Source organism: Molothrus ater, chromosome 5 (genome assembly GCF_012460135.2).
Source record: "Molothrus ater isolate BHLD 08-10-18 breed brown headed cowbird chromosome 5, BPBGC_Mater_1.1, whole genome shotgun sequence".
Taxonomy (NCBI): Eukaryota; Metazoa; Chordata; class Aves; order Passeriformes; family Icteridae; genus Molothrus; species Molothrus ater.
Genome location: NC_050482.2, coordinates 24,506,146 through 24,522,371, shown reverse-complemented (window position 1 = coordinate 24,522,371; position 16,226 = coordinate 24,506,146). Strand labels below are relative to the sequence as shown.

Below are 16,226 nucleotides of genomic sequence, written 5' to 3'. Positions count from 1 at the left end.
GTGGCTTCTGTCATCATCAGATTTGAAACCCTTCAGTACTGCAGCAGAGGAAGTAACCATTGAATCACAAAACTGAGTGCACTGTCACAGAGCAGGGAGGCTGAAAAGTGACTGCCAGCTCTGACTGTGTCTTCAGGAGGGACCTGATCATCCCACTGTTCTGTAGCACTCAGTCTCCCCTTGAAAATGTCAGTGTGCACCCACAGAAATTAGGGAATCTCCAGCCTCAGATGTTGCCTTGGACACAGGAACTTCATGTAGAATTCTTTTGATTGTATGCTAGACTTCTGCATGGTTTCCAGAGGTGGAGAGGAGGGACTGTGGAGGAGGAACATGTGTTGCAGTTCCATGGTTCTGAGAAGTCCTGTATTTCCATTTCTGGTTTTCAGTGTCAATTCTGGGATGAAGAGTAGGCATTACATCTTTTAAAGGTGAAATACACTGTAATCTCTTAAACCACAGCATATTGTTCTATGTTTCTGTTTATTCATGTGTTTCACCTCCTTCATAAAATATTTTGTTAAACCATAAAGAGTAAATAATGACTTTGATTACCCAACTTGCCCTCTTTCAAAATGTGATAGTTTATTAAAAGCAAGGGCAATTTTATTTTTAAGGTTGCTCCTGTTAGTCATCCCAAGTCATTAGTAACCTCAGAGAATTTTGGCCTGAAAAAATGTCTTGATTTCTTAATAAGTGGATGGCTTTTGAGCATTCCTGCTCAAAATCCTGAAAAGAAGCTTAACCTGAAATGTATACCTCATAGCACATTACATAAACATGTTGAAACAGATGTAACTAATAAATTGTGTATTAAATGTATAGGAATCAATACAGAGATAAGGAATTAGGTAATACAGAATGCAGCTAAAGAAATTCTTCTCTCCTTATTTATTTTTTCGTCTAAATTAAGTCCTTTTGACCTGCTGCTTAATCTATTGAAAATTTTAATCACACCTTTTAAATGATTTGTAGGTACTTGGAATGTTTTCAGCACCCATGTTGTTCTTATTATGAAAGTCTTGAAAATGTTAGGAATAGGCTAAAATCTTAACAGAGCACATGCTATACACAAAGATAATTTGTAGCAGGTGTATTACATTTTCATGATTCAGTAATTTTATAGATTATTATCTGTCCACTCATTTCCTGTTGGTCCAGAAGCATTTTAAGAGTTCGCATTTGAAGCGAATGAGAAGAAAGGAGTGAGAATTCTCCAAGAGAATAATTATAACTGCTGTTCAGTTTCTGTCATCTTTGCTGTTAGGGAATCTTCCAGCACCAGGGCTATCATATCTGAAATACATTAATTTGTCATCCCTAATTAGTGGTGTGCAGAATTTGAAGATGGTAATTGGGTAATGAATAAAGGCTGTAAACAAAAAGTTCAGAGTATACTTTTCTTATAATCATTAAGAGAAGAATTGTTAGGAGGATGAGGATTGGCTTTAATACTTCTTTTTGACAAGCATGTACACAACTGTACCTTCAGATCTGCTTATATTTCACAGTGTAAGGCCAATCCAATAGTACTTATTTGTGCCACTGTATATCTTGATTATTTCCACTGATTTTAGTTCTATTATGCCACATCTAAATCTTCAGATTTTGGTAACGTTTTATTAAAATTCTTGTGAAAGCATTGAGGGTAGTGAGTAAGAAAAAATTGAAAAAAAACCCTGTGTTTCCTTTTGTGTTGGAATACTAAATGAACTTTTGTTTTATCTTAATGCTGTTTCTTTTTCCTCTTATACAGGAAGGGACACCAATGTGTTAGTATATATTAAAAGAAGGCTGGCAATGTGTGCAAGGAAGCTGGGAAGGACCAGGGAAGCAGTGAAAATGATGAGAGATGTGAGTTTGGATTTCTTCCACATGTGACATTTACATAATTGTAGTATGGAGATTATACATTTTCTTTCAAGTTATCAGCCACTCCTGCTTCAGTAAGCACTGCTGGTATTTCTTTTGTGTGTGTAATGTACATAAAGACAAAGTTAAGTGATCATTTATTTATAGGGTTATGAAAGCAACATCAAATACCAGATGGGTGGATACTCATGCAGACTGAACTTCCCATCCTGGTACATGTGCAATGAACTGTAGTCTTTAATTATTTGATCATGAAGTTAGCAATATTTTTTTGTCTGAGCCATGTGGTGAATGCTGCTAACTTCATAAGCGTGTCTTAAGTATTCTGTTTTCTCCTTCAAAGCTGCAGTTTGGCTCTGTGCATCGTTTGTGTCACACTATTCAGCTCTGAGGGTGTTAATTATTCATGCAAAACCTATCACTAAAAAGTCAAACCCCAAGTTAAGAATCTGTAGTTAACTGAGATGGGGGCTGACTGTATTGTGTCTTTGCAGGCAGGGGAGCTACCAGTGGTAGTTACAAGCTAAAAAGCTACAGACTTGAAACACTGAACAGTAGCTATTTTGGAGATAGCAGAAGGGGCAGCTGTTCACATTAGGCAATGTACATGTTTCAAATATGTAAAATGCTCAAGTTTTTCAATGTAGCAGTGAATGCCCAAAATTTCTTTCAGTGATATTCCCAGGATGCAGATTAGGAACACAGTTCTTTGAGGAGGTGACTTACATCACCTGAGGTAGCAAATCTGTGACAGAAGGAGGAATGGAGCCCTACATCTCTGGGCAAATGATGGTAAAACTCCCAATTTCCTTTGTTTCTTACACTTCATATTCCAGCTCCCACAAAAAAATTGAAGAGATGAATACAGCAAGATGCATAGTTCTGCAAATTGGGATGCAGGTGTTAAATTTTAAATGCACAAAATTAAATCCCAGACTGGAATGAAGCACCTGTAAAGTGTGTTTTAGGCAGCTCAGATGAATGGTCCAGGAAGCTACCTAGTGAAAAGGAAAATTCTTGTTATGTGTCAGTGGGAATTTTAATGTAAAAAGGAAAGTGACTGTCTCTGGAGCTGAGGCACTTGCATCAGGGGCAGTAGGGCAAGTGTGTTTGCCAGCTTGGAATCCAGGATTTGACATCTCTTGAAACTAGAGCACTCATAAGCATTTTTTGAAAACACTGAGCAGAGTTCACAATAATAATGGAGGGTCTCATCCTAAGCATCTACAGATGCCAAGTGGTGAGTAACTTTGTTTTCTGACTCTTGCTGGGGCTCTTCAGGCACACAACTCTCAATTTTCAGAACCACTAGAATCCCAGACAGAGTTGTTGAAAAAGAGCTTGTCAAAAAAACCATTGTACAGCTAGGAGTGTAAGAAAGAGGGATGAGGAAGAAAGACCTGTTTTAGCAGTCTTCTGGTCAGCTGGGAGAACGTTGATTTCAAAAACATTGTTTTCAGTCCAGCCAGCTCCACTGATTCTTCATGAATTTTGTTACACAAGCACTGTGGGACAAATACTGAGATGTTTCTGGGACAGACATTGGAATTCTAAGTTCTGGCATTAATACACAAGAAAGATAAAATTTTGAATTTCCCCTTCAAATATCACACATCATAATTATGGCAAATTCTGGAGCTTACAATGGGCTGCTAAATGTGTTTTGAGATTTGTAGATAGGGCTATGGGGAACAGATACTCTGTAAAGCATTCTTCTGCTGATGTCAATATGTATGGATAGTTGTGTATGCAGAGCACTTGGTCTGGGGACTTGGGTGGTCTGTCTAGTCCTAGATTTCTTATGCAAAGTGAGAAACGCAGCTTTGATTAGTGAAGGACTTATTTTTTCACTAGAGATAAAATTGAAATTTATAAGCAAAATAGAAAATTATTGCATTTAAGTACAATGTGGATTTCCAGAGGCAGCAATAACAGAGAGACAAAATCATCAGCTATTAGACACTTAAAAACAAAAAAACCTCTTCAACAGGAATGTTTTGTTAAAATGAAAGGACTGGATGCAAGACAGAGGAGGTATAAAGATGGAATTTCATCTTAGGGAGTTTCAACTCAGATCAATGCATTCTGTGTTTTTCCACATAGAGACACCGAGCCAAATTCTCAGAACTGAATTAGATACCTTTACAGCTCTTCTTTTTAAGCAAGCAGAGCTGAGAATTAGCAAGTCTCTAGATGAAATATTAAAGCAGCAGTAACTCTAGGTCACAGCTCCAGTACGCTGGGAGCAAAATCAGGGTCAAGTCAGCTTTGCAGATGCTTCTCCTAGATTGGCTTGGAGCTACTTATTTCTGATGAATGCATATCCTCCATTTCTTCATAGAAGACATAAATAGTACACTTATGGAGAGTTTTGAAGAACATGAATCTGTCATTGAAGGTTTCTTTGTGATTGATGAGGAAGGAGATGAATTTATTCATCCTAGAAAGAATATGAAGAATATGTTGGCTGGGGACTGCTGAATCTAACATCAGGGAACAGAGGGTGGAGGCCCTGTTTGAAAGATTGAAAACAGGTTTCTCAAGACATGGAACATGATGGAAATGAAGTGTTAAGAGGTTCATGACACCATCTGGGAAATATGATTGGGATGTAGTGAGTCTTTGCCACTTCGAAAAAATAAAATATTTGAGAGTGTTTAATTTATTGCATATATGAGGCCATCTTGAGGACATTACTGATGGATTAGATTGTCTTGCTTGAATTTTTTGTAGGAAAAGACTGAGATCCTACTTAAAGCACCTTAATAGAAGGAAAATGAGCTGTTGGTGACTTAAATAAGAGTTTTATTTTATGGTTATATACACTGCTGATAGGAAAATCATATTTCTTAATATTATATTGAAGGTTTTTAAAAGCAGGGACTTTTTTAAAAACTGATTCTAAAAACTGTTTAAAATCAAGGGTGCTTTAATTTTAAAAAACTGGGTAGGAATTTTTGTTGCTTCTATGATTGATTTTGAGACAGTATTTTTTTGCTGGCTTTGCTGCTTGGACGTAATTCATTCAGTTGAATTAATGGGAATTACAAACCTGTAGTTTCCATGGAAGCATGTAATGGAATCATACATAGGTGTTGCTTTTGCTTGTATTTCTGATGATAATTATTTACTATATTTTGCTATAGAAACCAGCAGCTGTCACTACTTGTATATATTGAGTTAACTTGTGATCTCATTTTGATTAGTGTATTGTTGGAATAACTCCAATGTAGTCAACAGAATTATTCCAGTTTTATTATTGTTTATACAGAGCATGATATGGTCTGTGAGGGAACTAGATTGCTTTTACTGTCCCCGAGGAGAAAGTCTACAGTGCTCGTTATTTTATTTGTTGTGCTGATTATGTTAGGAGGATTTTAAGTAGTTTGTTCTAAATGATGTTGGAGGATTTAGTATGTGCAGAGGGGAAAGGCCATAATGGTGGCTGTGAGTAATCTTTAGTATCCCTTGTGTTGAATCTTCCTTGTGGACAGTGTTGCAAGCCAGTAGTTGTGATGAGCAAGGGTAGCTTTTTGTGCCACCTGCTTTCCATCTGCTCTTTTCAGAATCCCTCACCATTACAATGGAAGAAAACAGGAATGTGCTAAGTTTGCATCTTGTGTTTTTCATTGATGGAAAACAGAGTGTGTGGAGGGTATGCAAAGGCACTTCCCTCTCTGCTTTGTAGGTGACTGAATCAGTGACTGCACCACTGAATTCAGGAGCAGGCCAACACAGTCATTTTTCTTAACTGGGTCACTGGAGTATCCAGATGAAAGTGTACCATGCAGGAAGATGAATTGTCAAATTAATTTGAGCTTCTTGGGATTGTTCTGGAGAACATTTGGTGAAACAAACTTTAATTGGAGGGAGATGTATGTTTATGAAAGAGAAGAGTGGCAGGCAAAAGGTATGCTAGTGGACAAAGCAAGTGGAAGTTCTTAATTGCTTCCTCCTTCAGAGAGAAGATGAAAGAAACTCATTCTAGAGTGTATTTATCTCCTGCCCCATGGGCATGCACTCCCTCGAAGATTGCTTTGTGTTCTTATTAAGTACATATTTCTGAGACAGTGGAATTGCAAGTTGCCCTATGCTCAGCAACTTGTTCAGAATTGAGTGAGGTATAGGGAGAGAAGAGGGTCTCCAGGTCTTCCTTAGGTCTGGAGAAGGAAAGAATGACAAACACATTTTCAGAGTCAGAAAAGTGTATTTTATTTCTAGTATTAGTCATATCTGCTGAGAAATTATTCTTTAGATCACAATAAAGGACCTAGAAGTCTGCTTCTACACATATTTAGCTCTGAGAACCTTGCTGAGGATATTTCAGTTGAATGTGTTTTTGTGTTCATCTTGGTGCTCACCTGCAGTCACTAAATGTGTATTTTATGCCACAGAGGACACCTAAGCAGCTTGTATTGTCAAGAGTGCTGCATGCTTAGCCATTGGCTGAATGAGAAGTCCTGTAAATTGTTGGGCTGCCCTAAGCATCTGAAATAGTTTAAGAGGTTATGTCACTTGAAGGGTTTGAAAGAGTACTCAACCACACGAAATCAATTTTAATGATATTGGTAGGCTGGGTTTTTATCTTCTTCTGATCAGTTGTATTAATGATTTTTGCTGGTATGATAATTCTGCAAATCTAGCATACTTTCTTTGCAACTTCTTTTGCTGAGCTTTGAATAAGGATTTCTATTCAAGATTCTGTTGAATTCTGTATTCTTGTGTGCAATGCTGATTACTTTTTGAGTAAGACATATATGTAGCCAGAACAGTGTTCTGCACCTTGAATTACCAAATTGTGTGAAACAAAGGGAGTTCTTATTCCTAATAAAGATGTTATGATCCCTAGCAACTTAACAACACAATTTCTGTGTGACAGCTACTGTCTGGCTCTCCCAATCCTTCTGTACTTGAGGCAAGAGTTAGTGAGTCAAGACTCTTTGGCTTGTGTTACACAGGTGAGGTTAGGCAGGCTGCTCTGCTGTGAGTGGGATTCTAGTTTTATTCACATCTGTAGCAGTTGTTTCAAGCACCATTTATTAAAATTTGAAGGGAAGGTATTTGGTTCAATGAGATCAGTGTTATCTCATAGATTTTGCTGTTCTTTACTACTACTATACTTTTACATATATTTTGCTTCTCCTGTGAATGGTGACATTTGCCAGTCTCCACCACAGATTGATATTTTCAGTTAATTCTTTTTCTGATCCACAAGCACTGCAATAATAGCAAGTGATAAATGCTGATTTTAAAATTTTCATATGTCTCTATATTCAAATACAGTTTGTTTGTTCACAGATTCACATGGTATGGCAAGTGGGTAGAGCGAGTTGGAATATCCCTCATTTCAGTGGGCTCTTAAAATGGAGAGTTCTGTGATTCCCCTAATGGTGTTTATCCCTTCCTTTATCTTCACATGACTCAGACCCCTCACTTTTAGTCATCATTACGATTCTGCTCAGAACTCTCAAAAGCTAAAAATTTGGTGCCTACTACCTAAACTGACAGTAATGTTTCTCATAAAAATTACAGGTTTCCAGCATTGTCATTCCATTAAGAAAAAATATAGTCACATGGTCTTGGTGGGTGCCCTGGTAACTGGACTCCTTTTTGTCCATCTTGCATCAGTCAATATTCAGAGACTTGTATAGTACGTTAATTATGGTCTTTCATCTCTTTAGATCATCGTAGCTCATTTTTGAGCTCCTAAATAATTTCCTCACTTTATTTCACTTAAAAATCCACTTCTAAAATTATATCAGTTTCTGGAAAAAAGTACTTTGGGATGTTCTTTCAAGGATTAATTCTGTCTACTGCTTTTGCCACCTCTTAGTAGCCACTTCTACTTTCAGGGAGAATTAGATGTATTTAATATGAGTTTTCATGAGCAGGTTGTTTCTAGTAGAAGGTATCCCTGCCCTCAGCAGGGGGGTTGGAACTAGATGATCTGTAAGGTCCTTTCTAAGCCAAAACATTCTGTGAATCTGTGATGCAAATAAAGGGGTTTTTTTCAGCAGGACTGTGAGTAATGACTTTATTTTCATTCTTTATAAAGTTACTAATATTTGATGTGACAAACATTATTATAATTTAAAACTGTTACATGTTTTATATAATGTAATTGTTTAGTAGTAAGTGTAAAATCTGGAACAACTTGTGTTCTTCTGGGTTCATGCTACATCTGTCTTTAAAATTCCCCTTAATTCCTGAAATACATTTATTTTTTACAGCATAGTCCAAATAACAGCATTTTCATAATTGTATTCTTTAAAGAACTTGTCATACTCTAAAGACTTTAATCCTCCAATTAAGAGAGAATAAAAAGGCTTCATGCTCTAACATATTTCCTTAGAGTTTGCATATTTAGTAAGATTATTTTTCACTTAATTTACTCATTGTTAATCCTACATTGAAGTCATATTGTCTTTTGAATATTATGCAGCGCTAGCTCTAAATTCAAGTTTAAAATGGAATGCTGGCAAATTATAAACCCATGCCATCTCAGAGTTAGTGTGAACTGGATCTGGGTCTCTTTTCTTACACTCTGAAGTTGTCAAATTTCCTGAATTCCACATATGAGGAAAATACAAGGATCCTACTGCTAATCATTTCCAAGCTTCAAAACAACAAGATCTGACTAAATTGGTTTCTTAGCTGCTATCCTCTCTGAGCTGTAAAAGGGTAACTGTAGAGCTGCTTCCAAAGAAACCTGTGATCATTTACCAAAAGGAATGCAGTACTTACAGGAATTAATGAATTGACAGAATCCTGCTTTTGCTATAATTAAGCAGAACTTTGATTCAGGTAGCTCCAGTGTATTTTAGATACTTTTCTAACTCCAAGAGCTATGATGCGTTTTTATCCCACGAATCCCACTCATAAAGAGACACAGGTGGAATAAATTGCACTTTTAGGACCAGGAGTTAGACTCATTTTTAAGCATCTGAGGCTTTTTGTGTGCTAACTTTAGTCTTCTCACAGTGTTTCTGTCCTTCTGTCCTTGCCAGTTGAGCTGGCCAGGAGAACAACTTAAGAATTAGTGTATCTAATTAGACATCAGAAGGTCAACACGGAGTGACATGTTTTCAATGCCTCAAGCCCAGGGTGAGCTTCAGTCAGAGCTTTGACATCTGAAAGGTCATCTGCAGACAATGAAGTTCACAGAAATGGAAACTTCTGTTTTTCTACTCAGAAATGGCTTGGAGTTTTACCTTTGCCACCTCGTTCAGTTAGCAGATTACGGGTCATTATGCCAGAAAGCAGTTTATGCAAAGCACTTGTGAAAATGCCAGTGCTATCCATACTGTGTGCTTGGTCCTTCAGTTTTGGTGGACAGCTGCACCTGAAAGATGGCAGCCTTGCCATTCTTTCTTTAGGAGACAGTTTTCCATTTCAGATACCACTGCAGAAACATATGCACTAGTAACTAAGGTTGTAATAGTTTCACTGTTTGCATTGAATTCCCCTTGTTTTCTTGTCTCTTTATTTTGGGATAAATTCATGCTGCATTTTTTGAATGCATTCAGTTGAATATATTGATCTGACTAATGTTACTGCTGGTTTGTGGAGAAGATGGGAGTACAAACAGTACAATGAATGATTGCATGCCCTGCCCATAAATTTTGTGACCATGCATATAATCATGCAAATGGAGAATAAATGTGTCAACAGCATGTTGTATATAACATTATTCATTTGTCCACCTTTGCATTCCCTTGAGTCCTGGGGTCTAGTTGTAGGTATAAGCTGCAGGTTATAGTGGGTTTGTACACAAATAATGTTTCTTGGTTAATTGATTCATAATGTTAGTGTTGTCACAGGGAGAATAATTGATGCAGACATTAGAGCTGCATTCCTTGAAAATGTTTTAAAAATTATATCTAAATGAAAATGGCAATAACTGAAATAGTCTCAGTTAGGGAATCTTCTTCAATAAATGTCCTTTGGGAGATGAAACTTGTTCCTCATCCAACAAATCAGATGTGAATTTCTTTGTACCATAAGGTATTTTTTCCAATCATCATTTTTTCATATCTATCACAAAATCATTGAACCTGCACCCTGTAATGTGAATTGAAGTGAATCTGGGAATAGGGTGCTTCTGGGACTAATGTTCAGATATGTTCAGATTGTGTCAGACTTACTTCCAGAATTTTTCTGCAAACTTATATTCCTAAAATATATTTATCTAAAAAATTAAAACTGAATTACCTGCAAAACTACCTTTTCTATATATTTGCAGTATACATAATGACTCTTTCAGAGAAAAGCAGTTCCACTTTCTACACCTGTACCTACTTTCCCCTAAACACACAGAGGAATTGGAAGGGAATATGTACAAACCCAGCTCCAGGTCTGACTTGGATCTCCAGAAAGTGTTTTGACCAATAGAAGTTCAAAGTAAAATCCTTGTGAACACAGATTTGGCATTAAATGTTCAACAGCCATTTGAATATCCTCATGTTGTAAAGAGGGAATACATTTATGGCCATGTGCTGTCTTGTTTTCACATGGTGTGAAAATTCGTTTAGCTCAGTGGAACACTTCTCATTAATGCCAGCCAAGAATCCAACCAGCTTGAATTTTACAATGGCATTTTTAGTTCTAAGTAGTGTATATGTCAAATGCTATAGTGGCTCTGCGGCTCAGGAAATCTTGAGTGCTGAATTTGGTGGCTGTCTCTTGAGGTCTGAAGGTGTGGAGAAAGATGATAGCAGAGCTTTCATCTTGTCTTGAAGTGCTGTGCTTGCCACTCAAAAGAAATTATTTCTCAGGTTACAGTAAAGTAAAAATAATTTAAATTTATAATCCAAATGATTTGGCAAATACTGGTCTGTAACTTTGCAGAAAATAAATCTTTGGGTGCAAAGGGATGTCTGTGCCTCTTAAACTGGAGGCCAGTTAGAGCTCCATGTATGGGTCTGGGGAACTCAAGGGTGTGTTTTTCATCTTGTGTTTGGGAATAATTAAGGTATAATGTTTGGGAATAATAATTGGGAATAAGATGCCCATATTTACATCTCTGTGTGGAGCATGAACCAGCTCCCCCTCCATCTGCTAGGGAGGGGAGCAAGCTCAGTCTGCTCCCACTGCTCCTCAGCATGACCCAGTGTGTGGCCTTCCCTGACCAGCCACTGGACCTTGTGGCAGTTTTTTCTTTCCCAGTGTTTGCTTTCACTATGAGACCTGAAAGATGACCTGTCATAATATTCTTCCATCCAAGTGGCTTTACTTTCTGGCAGGTTTCTCAGTAAACAAATTTTTACTGTGACTGGAAATTATTTGCAGTGAGAACTAGAAACTCTACATCCAGATATGACAGAAAAATGAGTTAATGTCTTCTTTTTCTTCTTTTTAATAGCAAACATGCTGTCATTTATGCACAGTCAGTGTTCAAATAGCTGAGTGGTCACTTAGAGTTGTTTTATTTTTGAAGCTACAGTATTAACTGAGCTCAATATAACTGGTTTAGACTTCTTAACACTCGACCTTTCCCAGATGAAACCTTTATTAACACTTCAGTTTGGAGGCCTGGCAGTCCAGACAGTGACCTTTATTCCTCTGCTGTCTGAGACAGGCTTTATCACTCTGACAGAACCTAATTAAAATAGCAAAAAAAATAATCAGTGAGTGATGTCAGTGAGAGGCAGAGAACCAGAGTAAGAGCTTTTACTGGCCAGATTACATCTCTAACTAGCAGCTCTTCCCTTCTCTTCACTGATGGAGGGAATATTATTTTGCCAGCAGTTATTCATTCTCAATGAGCAGGGATAATCTTTCTTAATCCCTTAGAGAGGTTTCTTTGCAAGATGTTCATTTTGGACTTTAAATCACATTTATGTAGAGCCAGATTCTGTCATGCTCTTTCCTGCCAAATAGTAGCTTCCTCTCTTAAACATCCAATAGTGAGTAAGGACAAGAATGAAGAGAAGTAGACTTAATGATGGATCTTTAGCTAATGAATGTGATTGAATGAATTTTCACCTGCACTTACTTCTCTTCACAAACAATGACTTAAACTTTTTATTTTATTCTGAAACCCTTTCACTTAAGCTATGTGAGCATCAAGATCTCAAGATCTGTGGTCTTTTCTTTTTTTAATGGAGGAGAAAAGTTTTGCAGTTTTGTTTGTGCTCTTTTTCACAGGTTCAGCTCCTACCAATGAAACCAGGAGTTTATGGCCATCCCCATGCCATTAACATGAAAAATTCAGTGGCCTCTTTCAGCTGCTCTCTCAGTGATCCTGATTCTCACCAGAAATTTATATAATCAGTTAAATAAAACACTGCCATTCTTGCCTGTCATCTTCTAATATTCCTCAAACTGCAGCAAAGTCCATGCTATTCCAGACAGACAAATTTAGAGTCTTAAGGTCAGAGTAGTTCTTCCATTAGCTTATACCAGATCATTTCACAAGAAAGAAATTCTCTGTGCTTTGCTTCTCTGTTTACCTGTTAAGGCCTCTTTTCTTAACAGAGTGGAGAAGCTCCAGTGCATTACCTTTTTCTCATTTTTTGAAGTTGTTGGTGAATATCCATCCCTTGTTTCAATCCTTTTTACTTTTATCTTATCTGTTTGTGAGATTAAGATTTGCTGGTTCTCATCAGTTTTGCTGTTTACATCTTGAAAGGTAGGTTTATTAACTGTCAGAGTTTTCAGATCTGGCTTATTAGTTTCAAATAGAGCAAGGCTGACCTTGAGTCATATTCTTTACTTGGCATGTTACAGTATTTCTGTTCTCATAAACCCTATCAGAGAGATTGTAAATTTTAGTATTTCCCTGCAAGTTCCTGAGAAGCAGTGGTAATATCAGCTACCCCAGTTATTCATTGTCAGGGACCTTTTTGTGCTGAATCTACATCATGAAAGCAGTTAACCATAGAAGGGACACAAGGAAGCAAGGATCTTTTAACACTTCAGTTCTTTAGAGAATCACTCTGACAATAAAAAATATTATTTCATCAATTCTGCAGTAAAAAACATGGATGGTTCTTATAGATGTGACTTAAAAAAGAGATGCAATTTAGTATCAGCTTCAGCCATTTGAATCTATGCAGATACTGAAACTGAGGGTATCTAAAAATATATTCCTGGTATCTTTCAGTGGCTTAGTTCATAAAGTAGAGGCACTTACATGTGAAAAGATTTGATTGTTTTAACTCCATATTTCATTCAGTTTGTCATACAAGATGTATTCCTTAGTTACGGTGTTTGATTTGCATGAACTTTACCTTTTCTATTGTTGCTGTCCTTTTCTTTTCTTTTCTTTTCTTTTCTTTTCTTTTCTTTTCTTTTCTTTTCTTTTCTTTTCTTTTCTTTTCTTTTCTTTTCTTTTCTTTTCTTTTCTTTTCTTTTCTTTTCTTTCTTCTTTTCTCTTCTTTTCTCTTCTTTCTCTTTCTTTCTTTCTGTTCTTTCTTTCTTTCTTTCTTTCCTTTCCTTTCCTTTCCTTTTCCTTTTCCTTTTCCTTTTCCTTTTCCTTTTCCTCCTTTTCCCTCCTTTTCCCTCCTTTCTCTTTCTCTTTTTTTTTAATGTTGGCCACAATTGCAATGGTGTTCTTAAGTACGAACAATTACAAATCCTGGTATCACATACTTGATAATATGGTTGCATATATGTAAGCTTCTCTATGTAAGTAGATAAGTAACATCTCTAATTTGCTGGTATTGTGGTTTTTCAATGTATTTTATGGTTTTACCAGAGAGGTGCTGGATTACGTACAGCTGATACACTGGCAGTACACTGGTGAGGATTCTTCCCCAGAACAATAACTCTTTTTCACTTTGAAGAAGCCTGTTCATTGAAGGAGAGTTATGTGTTCAGATAGCTGGGTTGTTGGATTTGACTAATTACATCCTATACAAGCATTCTTGACAAGAACCTGACCTTGTATCCATTATGAGCTCAGAAATTTCTGAGATAATCGTGAGCTTTGGGAAAGAATTAAGAGCAAGGGGAACTGAGGAGTTTTAACTTGGTGTTGTCTGTTTCAATGCATTTTGAACAAGAAACCTTCTCCATTTTAATAATCTAACCCTTTCATATGTTATTGATTGTAGTTGATGAAGGAGTTTCCCCTGCTCAGCATGTTCAACATCCACGAAAACCTGCTAGAGGCTTTGCTGGAACTGCAAGCATATGCAGACGTCCAGGCAGTCTTAGCAAAGTATGATGGTAAGTTCAAATATGTATTTGAATTTTCTCTAGGTGATACACACAGAAGAAATGTATTTAAGTCAAACTCCCAATATTTAGGAAACACTGTAATTAAGTTGATAGCTGTGAGCTTCATACAAGCCCTTACACAGTCCTTTATCCAAAGATGAAATACTGTGCATTTTTTCTGCCAGCCCATGCTGAAATCATTGTACAAGGAGATGGCACTCACTAGCAGCTCCCTTGTGCTTTCTGTGTTTTCTGTTGATGTTTAAAGAAATGACTGTTTAGGTTCTGCTGAATTTTTATAGCATGCTATTCAATCCTTTTCTGAAGAAAATATTATCAGCTCCCTCATGGACTTACCTGTGATTGTTGACTTAGTAGCATGGAAGAGAACATTGATTTAACTTCATAGCAACCTATTGAGTAGCAGACTTCATTTCTTATAGGGAAACTTTGGGAAGCTCAGAAGACTAGGTGAACATTTTGTATTATTTTGTTCTGTTTTTCAGTAAACATTGGCTTATGCAGCACTGCAACTCTTTTCATGTTTAAATCACAGCTGCTGGAGCTCTAGGTCTTTAAACTTGAAGACTATTTAAGAAAAACATAAATAAGCAGCTGGTTACAAGTAACATTAGTGATAATCACTTCTACCAGTCCAGTCTGGAATGTTTTCAACTCTTTTTGGAGTCAAATCATTCTAAGCAGAGATCAAAATGTCACCCAGGCGCTTGAATACTGCCATTCAGTAGCAGTAATGACTCTGGAAGAGATCTTGGTTGTACTTAGTCTAATTGAAGACATTGGCTGTTAAAGTGGTCACATCAGAGTCTTTCTAGTAGCTCCTTGTATTTCAGTAATTCTTGTGACCCTGGGAGAGATGTCTATGTTCTTTATTTTGCCATGTTAAAAAGCAAAAAAGTAGAAATGCTGGTTTTTATTCCCCAGGCATCACAGTATGTTGGCACCTTCTAGTCTTCAGTGTAGTTATGAGGTAATAGTCCTGGGAAATAGCAGAACTGTGACAGAACAGGGTATTAAGCCTGTATTCTCAAATCTCAAGACTAAACTCAGTGCCAGCTCTACTTTGGCATGCTGAAAGCACTGATTCCTGATTTTAAACAATACCATGGTAGCACTTTATGTCATGGAAGTTGATAAAAATTGAAAGTGTGTTTCATTTTCTCAAAAGCATGTGATAGAGTCAGAACAAATGAGACTTTTAAGAAAAAGCTCTTACTTTGGCTGTTTGAGCATAGGCAGTTTCAGCTCACACTTTGGTATCGTGTGTGTATGCACTGGGTTTGCAAAAGGACTCAGCAAACACAGGCTTAACCAGTATAACCCTCACAGTTCATGAGTCTCAGAAGGCCTGTCTCAGGGAGTCTCAGCTCATTTTAGAACTCATCAGCTTCATGTGTTGTAAGATTTATTGGAATATAAAACACTGAACTCATTTATACTTCCCTATCTGCAGTTTCTGTTGGTCCCACTCCACTGCTTTTTTTTGACTAAGACCAAACCTGATTTATTGTATTTTGATAACATATGAACAAATTATTTCCTCAAGCAGTCTGCTCCCACCCTGGGCTAAAATGCTAAAATGTTGGACCACATCATGTGAAACCTCAGCCTCTGCAAGCAGATGCACTGCTTTACCAAAAGCCATGTGTTAAATTGTGTTTATATTATGTACCTGGCAACAGAGCTGATGTCCATACTCATTATTCATGGAAAAAGGCTCTCATTAGTGGAACAGCATGCACTGTTGCTGAGCTACATCATTATGGTTTCAGAGTTCAGTGTCTGTCAGTAGAGTGAGGATGACCTAAATACTGTTGAATTCTGAAAATATTTTTGGCTCTGATTTAACACATATCCATGTTATTTACAGCAGAAATAGTTATGGCTGGGGGAGTTGGTCTGCTTGTAGGGATGCTTGGAGCAACTGATTTATTAATTTCCCTGGGCAGCCAGTTGCTTTGATAGATTTTACGTGATAACCTGGGCACTGTGTGAAAACCCAGACTTTTCTGTCAATTTAAAGTCAGGTTTAGACAGAATGGATGCCTCTGTGTTTAATCTTAGTGATGCAATGGTTCCTCTCTAAACCTGTCCTTGCTTTCATTTTTTAAAAATACAGTGTTTTCCAGTGAGACTAAAAGCCTTCTGGTTTGCAGGATGAACATCTTACA

General features: G+C 37.1%; 1 protein-coding gene across 2 annotated transcripts in view; it reads left to right on the top strand.

The window, feature by feature from the left end:
• The window catches only part of ST7 (suppression of tumorigenicity 7), a 136,267-nt gene that overhangs the window by 94,688 nt on the left and 25,353 nt on the right, over window positions 1–16,226 (top strand). For both annotated transcript variants that reach the window (XM_036400915.2, XM_036400916.1), the window contains exons 8-9: window positions 1,757–1,854; window positions 13,929–14,043. In XM_036400915.2, coding sequence (XP_036256808.1) covers window positions 1,757–1,854; window positions 13,929–14,043 — 213 coding nt within the window. The remainder of the gene's footprint in view (window positions 1–1,756; window positions 1,855–13,928; window positions 14,044–16,226) is intronic.